At 36.4% G+C, this 7216-nt stretch overlaps 1 protein-coding gene across 1 annotated transcript; it reads left to right on the top strand.

The window, feature by feature from the left end:
- Nucleotides 1–2528: 2528 nt before the first annotated feature.
- On the top strand, nucleotides 2529–3533 carry OR7A10 (olfactory receptor family 7 subfamily A member 10). Its single transcript, NM_001390822.1, has one exon. The coding sequence runs from the start codon at nucleotides 2529–2531 to the stop codon at nucleotides 3531–3533; it is 1005 nt and encodes a 334-aa protein (NP_001377751.1).
- Nucleotides 3534–7216: the final 3683 nt, after the last annotated feature.

The following is a 7216-nucleotide window of genomic DNA, read 5'->3' as shown; positions in this document are numbered from 1 at the left end:
CACTTCAGTGCCCATGCTGCTGCCTGTTCTCTCTGTAACCTGCCTCTTCTGTTGAGCTCTTTACTTGTATTGCTTTCCCTCAACAAGATTGCTTTCCCTATCTTTGCATTTATCTCAGTGAATAAGAAACTTCTTTGAAGTGTCCAAGCTGTCTACATGCTTTTAACATGTGATCTAGCATGTGTGCACAGGCAAGCAAGAAATAGATACATATGCATATATGCACACACATACAGACACAAACACATCTGAACAAGTGTGTTAGTTGCTCAGTCATGTCTGACTCTTTGCAACTCCATGGACTGTAGCCTGCCAGGCTCCTCCGTCCATAGAATTTTCCAGGCAAGAATACTGGAGTGGGTTGCCATTTCCTTCTCCAGGACATCTGAACAAAGAGAACCAAAAAACCGTTATTATGTATAATGCACTATGATGTTTTCTTTTGTGTTTTACTTATTCTATTCTATTTTATTCTTATGAATCACATAGTCTGACCCTTTATTAGGTCTGGATCTCAGAATATGGAAAATATTCTCCAGCATGTTTCCATACCTACGTTAGTATTTCTTGGCTTTTTTTTCTTCTTTCATCATCAGCAACTTCTGTGAGAACATATTCTTTTATTCCTTTATGTAATGTATATTTACTCAGCTACTGTTCCTAACTAAACTAAGTCTGGGGTGTTGAGGAGTATGCATGATAATAATAAATGCCTCAAGGCACTCACCGTCTAGAGAGGATAGTAGGTATATAATTAAACAAAAATTACAAATTATTGCAAGAGAAACACTTCTTTATATGTGGGAATATTTTTAAATGATTCATTAATGAGATTACATAAGCAGTCTAATAAAGAAGATGACACTTTGAAGATAGTGGTGAATAAAAAGTTCCAAATAGACCAGCAGTTGACTCTCCAAGCAGAGGGAAACACATGCACATAGACTCTGAGTCTTGAGCCTGTGACATCCAGTGATGCTGTGACTGAAGATCAATATTTATGAAATTGATGTGGGTGAGGGTATCACAAGGAGTTGAACTTGGTGATTCAGATAATAAGAGTCAAGCCTAGAGTTTGAAATTATGGGATTTGGGGTTCATCCTCCAGTGGGGAGACACTGAGAGATGATTAAGTCGGGAAGTTGGGCAGTCTGCATTGTAATATAGAAAGGTTTCTATGGGTCAGTGTAAATACTGGCTGCAGGGGTACCAGCCTGTGAAAGACAGGTGGTATTAGGAACCTCAATAGGAAAGCAATGGAGACATTTGAGAGGAAGAAGGAAAACAACAACAACAACAACAACAACCAGTCAAATCTCATTGCCAGAAGTAACCACTTACTAACAGGAAGTAGTTGTAGTTTAGTGCATGTGCCTGCTCAGTAGTGTCTGACTCTTTGAGACCCCATGGACTATAGCTCACCAGTCTCCTCCATCCATGGGATTATTTCAGCAAGAATATTAAAATGGGTTGACATTTTCTTCTCCAGGGGAATCTTCCCTACCCAGAGATCAAATCTGCATCTCCTGTGGCTCCTGCATTGGCAGGCTAATTCTTTACCACTGAGCCACCAGAGAAGCCCACCATCAGGAAGGAACTATGCAAAGCTTTTTATGTGTACTGATTAAATCTGCCAGGCTTCTGTGACTTAGCAACTAAACCACCACCACTAAATCTGTCAGCTACTCCAAGAGGATAGATACTGCTATTCCTATTGTTTGGGTGAGGATATTAACATTTAGAATATTTCCAGTGACTTTCCAAAATCAAACAGCAAATATGTGTAGAACCAGAACTCAAAACCAGAGTTTCAAATTACAAAAGGTTTCCATTTGATATCACTTAGAAAGAGCTTCAAATTATAAAAGTTTTGTGCTTGATCTTATTTAGAAAAATATTTTTAACAGATAACTTTTAAAATCTTCCATTTTTGTTGTAGTTTCAATACTTTCCTTTGTGAATTTTTAATTTATTCCTTTTGTCAATTTTTATAGTAGGATGTTCTACATTGATCATATAAATATACCATTCCTTTCTTTTTGGTAAAATGCATTTTGCTTCTTTACTCTTCTGGGTATCCAGGATTGAATGGTTTCCAGGACCAAGAAAGTTTATCTTTATCACAAAAAGTTAACACACCCTTTAAGTCTCTTTTTCATACCTGATTTTTTTAGCTTTACAGCACTGTCATTATCTGATAATTTTTATAATTTCTTATTTGTTTCTATTCTTCCTCCATCATTGAACTGTATGAACTATTGTATATTAGCACTGTATACTCTTTATCCAGAAGTTAGTCAGTCTTCAATTTATACTCCCAAATATATGACATAATTTCTCTTCAAAGTTTAGAATAAATGATTTTATGGGGAGAAGACTGAATGTGGGATGAAGTATTTAGAGATTGCACATGGGATCACTTGAGGGAAATTTTTCATATGAAAATTACAGATATTAATATTAAATGTAAAATATGAATTGTAGAATTTCAACTATGTTTACAATTCTAATTTCTGAGAAAACTAGTCATGTTATTTTTGTTTCTTGATAGTCACATTCACCACATGGAACCAGGGAATGAGACAAAAATTTTGGAATTTCTTCTTCTGGGATTTTCAGAGGAACCAGAACTGCAGCCCCTCATATTTGGTCTGTTCCTCTTCATGTACCTGATCACTGTGTTTGGAAATCTGCTCATTATCCTGGCTGTCAGCTCAGACTCCTACCTCCACACCCCCATGTACTTCTTCCTCTCCAACCTGTCCTTTGTAGACATCTGTTTCACCTCCACAACCATCCCAAAGATGCTGCAGAACATAAGGACACAGAGCAAAGTTATAACCTATGAAGGCTGTATCACCCAGATGTATTTTTTCGTACTCTTTGCAGTATTGGACATGTTTCTCCTGACCGTGATGGCCTATGACCGATTTGTAGCCATCTGTCACCCCCTGCACTACATGGTCATCATGAACCCCCAGCTCTGTGGTCTGCTGGTTCTGGTGTCCTGGATTATGAGTGCCCTGAATTCCTTGTTACAAAGTGCAATGGTGTTGAGATTGTCCTTCTGTACATACATGGAAATCCCCCACTTTTTCTGTGAAATTAATCAGTTGATTCAACTTGCCTGTTCTGACATGTTTCTTAATGAGATAGTAATGTATTTTGCAGCTGCAATATTGGGTGGTGGTTCCTTCACTGGGATTCTTTATTCATATTCCAAGATAGTTTCTTCAATACAAAGAATCTCATCAGCTCAGGGGGAGTATAAGGCATTTTCCACCTGTGCATCTCACCTCTCAGTTGTCTCTTTATTTTATTGTACGTGTTTAGGAGTGTATCTTAGCTCTGCTGCTACCCACAGCTCACATTCAAGTGTAGTCGCCTCAGTGATGTATACTGTGGTCACACCCATGCTGAACCCCTTCATCTATAGTCTGCGGAACAAAGACATAAAGAGGGCTCTGGAAAGAATCATTAGGAAGGCAGTTATAAAATTGTTATCTGTTCTGGGACTGAAGAACTACCCATGATTGCAGGATTTAAATAAATGGAGCCAGAAATTGCTATGTTTTAACCAGATTTTGTAAGGAGAACTTGTCCATTTATTTTTAGGAATTTCCTTTTATTTGAATTCAACTCATCTACACAATTTAAGGAACTCAATTTATTGAGCTTTATTATGAATAAAGTTTTGGAAATTTTGATAGAGGGTGCATGAATCTATAGAATGCTTTGGGTAGCATCAGCATTTCAATAATATTAAGTCTTCCAAGCCATGGACACCTAATATTTTTTCATCTATTTGTCTTATTGAATTTTTCTCATCAATATATTACAGGTTTTAGTGTAAGGTATTTAGTGTACAGATTTTAGTGTAAGATATTTTAGTCTTACCCCTCATTGATTTCTGTATCTACATGATCTATCTAACTCCTCTGAACAACAATTCTGAAATTTAGAATGAGGGTTCTGATTGTATGGTCTTCATTGGATGGACTTTTTTAAAGAACAAATGGGACAATCAGACTTAGCTTTGGAGAAATCTTTGCCTCAAGACTATAAAAAGGTTCAGCGTTATAACTTTGGAATCCAGAAGAGTTCATGGAGTAGTAATAAGCATTGGATACCCTTGACATCTAACTGGTCTCTTGGGAACAAATCAGCCCAGAAAATTTCCATTCTGTCCAGATAAGTTCCCATGGGGAAAATGTGCTTGGGGTTGGAGTAACAGTGGAAAATGTGCTAATGAGAAAATACAGTGGATATGCAGAGCTGTAAATATCTCCACTGCTGCTAGGTCTAAGCATGTTCCACTTTGAGCTGGAGAAGTCATGGTTTGTGCATTTGGATTCCTGAGTCTGGCTCAGGGACCCATACTTCGCTTCTTACTTCTTTCTTATCTGGGAACAGAGCTTCATTCTCCACCATCAACCACCTGGGGAAGTTTTGGACTTCTACCCAGAGACCTCCATCTCAACCTTTCCATCCAGGTGAGTCTTAGAGCCTAGTAGACACTTCAGGAGAAAGCCACAGAGAATGAAATCCAAGAACATTTACCTGCAGTCACTTAGAAACCCAAATACCTGGCTCAGAGCCAACAGATCTCCTTGTTTACATGCATGGTTGATTAACTGACTTATAATCAATTTATTTAATATATTCAAAGAAAATCACCTATCAGATTTAGCAGTACAAGATTATTAGTTATAATTAAGTGATAAGAATGAAAATATACTTGGATGAAATTCAAGAAGAAATTGGAAGCACAATGGTCTCAGTAAAATTTGAACATTTCTAGGGAGATTTAGAGTAGGAAAATAAACTATTATATAAAGAGGAATTCGCAGTGAAATAATGACATTGTTTTAATTTAAAAAATTTTTAAGATGGCATATGAATTTGAGCAAATTCTGGGTGATAGTGAAAGTCAGGGAAGGCTGGTGTGCTGCAGTCCGTGGAGTCACAAAGATTCAAATCAACAGCATAGCTATTACCTGGAAACTACAATTTTTGATAAACATTTCACAAAATTTTCTCTTACATTGAGCATGCACTTGAAAAAAAATTAAATTTAATATGCAAACAGACAGATGGTAAATAGCTTATCTTCGCAACTGTTTATTACCTGGGATACTGGATATATTTGGGGGTTTATTAGCCACTTGCTTTATCACAAACTGTTTATGCATATTTTTTGCTTTATGCACTGGATTCAGATTGTTTCATTCTTTCCAGGTTTTTTTCTGTATCATTTCTTTTATAGTATATTTCGCCTCCAGCTCTGAAAAAAAAGGCCTGGAATTACACTTCAACATGTGGATGAAGGGGAGAATGAGATGTATTTTAAATACCTTGACAAGCCTTCTATGCTGAAATAGATACCTGCAACTTCTCTCTCCCCACTCTTTCCCTCACATGTAGGTGTCTCAGGTACCATTTCACCCCAAACTGCTCTAAGCTCCAGCCACTTCCCCATTCTCTGTTTATTCTTGGTCTTTTAACTGCATTTCTTTAAACAAAGATTTACAAATTCTTTCAAAAAAACTTTTACTCTTTGTAATGTAACTCATGTATGTAAATGTAATATATCTGTTGTTGGGTTGCATGAGAGCTTACAAGTTTGGGATGTTAAAATCTATCAATTGGTCATATTTTATACTCTCTCCCATTGATTTTTTTAAAATTTTTTAATTTTATTTTTTAACTTTACAGTATTGATTTTTTAAACATCAAAAGTTCTTATGCATCCATCAGTTCAGTTCAGTTTAGTCACTCAGTCATGTCCAACTCTTTGTGATCCCATGGACTGCAGCATGTGAGGCTTCCCTGTCCATCACCAACTCCCAGAGCTTGCTCAAACTCATGTCCATCGAGTCAATGATGCTATCTAACCATCTCATCCTCTGTTATTCCCTTCTCCTCTTGCCTTCAATCTTTCCCAGCATCAGGGTCTTTTCCAATGAGTCAGCTCTTTGCATCAGGTGGCCAAAGTATTGGAGCTTCAGCTTCAGCATCAGTCCTTCCAATGAATATTCAGGACTGATTTCATTTATGATTGACTGGTTTGATTATCTTGCAGTCCTTCTATGCGTCCATAGGAGTAATAAACCACCTGTTATATGCATTACCATATAATCTCACATGTTTTTCGTTTCTGCCACCTTTTGCCTTTTGTGAGTAGTCTATTTTAAAAAGAGCAATTATTTGCTGCCTTCTTGTGGAATATGTGCTTTTGCATACAATTAAAGATTGCTTATATGTTTTTCAAAAGCATATTTTAATCCATTTATGTTTGTGTAGGTTGAAATTAAAATTTTAGATACAACTTCCTGCACTATTTTTTAAATTGCATTTTCTATTCTCTTTTAAATTTTTACCCATATTATTATATTTAAAACCTGTGTTAATGTGACTATTACTACTTTATATTTTTCTTTCAGAAGTTCATTTTATTATATCATTCTATTTTGCTTAATATCTTTGTTTTGAATCCAATATATTTAATCTGGTTTTGTTTCCTTTGGTGTTCTTTTTTATTTTGAAATTTTAATTTTCTAAAATATTTGTTTCTGTATAAATGCACACCATTATTAAACCATTAGAGTGAACAAAGCAGGTGAGGTCTCTGTTTTGGATCTCATATTTCCATGGAGAAAGAAGAGTATAGTAAAAAATGCATGTACAACAAAAATGTCCTTAGGTATAAATCAAATGAGAAAGGAGTAAGTTTTGTGGCATGGGTAGGATTTTATAGAGTATATTGTGGGGAGGTCTTTGCGTTTGGGACAAGAATCAGAAATAGAAGTGAAATGTGACCAATGGTTTTAGCAAAAAGAGACCTAAACTCAAAGTCCAAGAATGACAATGATACCACATAAGAAAACTGAGAGACGAGACATCCTCATCCACTATCTTATTACCTCATTCTTTGAAATGTGTGAAAATATGTGTAGTCAAATACACAGGAATAAGTACAAAATAAAAATTCAGTCAAGGTTCTAATGTGAATGCCATAATGAGGCGAGTGGAGGAATAAAAGTGCAGTCAGCCTGTGGTCCCTGGAGTCTGACTTCCGCACCCACGGTGCTGCCTGTTCTCTCTGCAACCGAACTCTTCCCTTGAGCTCTATTCATATTGCTTCTCACCCTTTTAAGGACTAGCCTCTCTTGTAAGTATTCTTGCATTACCTGCAGTGGATGAGAAGCTTTTCAGA

This window comes from Bos taurus, chromosome 7, assembly GCF_002263795.3.
Source record: "Bos taurus isolate L1 Dominette 01449 registration number 42190680 breed Hereford chromosome 7, ARS-UCD2.0, whole genome shotgun sequence".
Classification (NCBI taxonomy): Eukaryota; Metazoa; Chordata; class Mammalia; order Artiodactyla; family Bovidae; genus Bos; species Bos taurus.
Note: the sequence above shows the minus strand (reverse complement) of the source record. Positions and strands in the feature narration are given on the sequence as shown.

What these genes read in the sequence shown, in the direction of transcription:
- OR7A10 (NM_001390822.1), top strand. Translation starts at nt 2,529, where the DNA reads ATGTTATTTTTGTTTCTTGATAGTCACATTCACCACATGGAACCAGGG.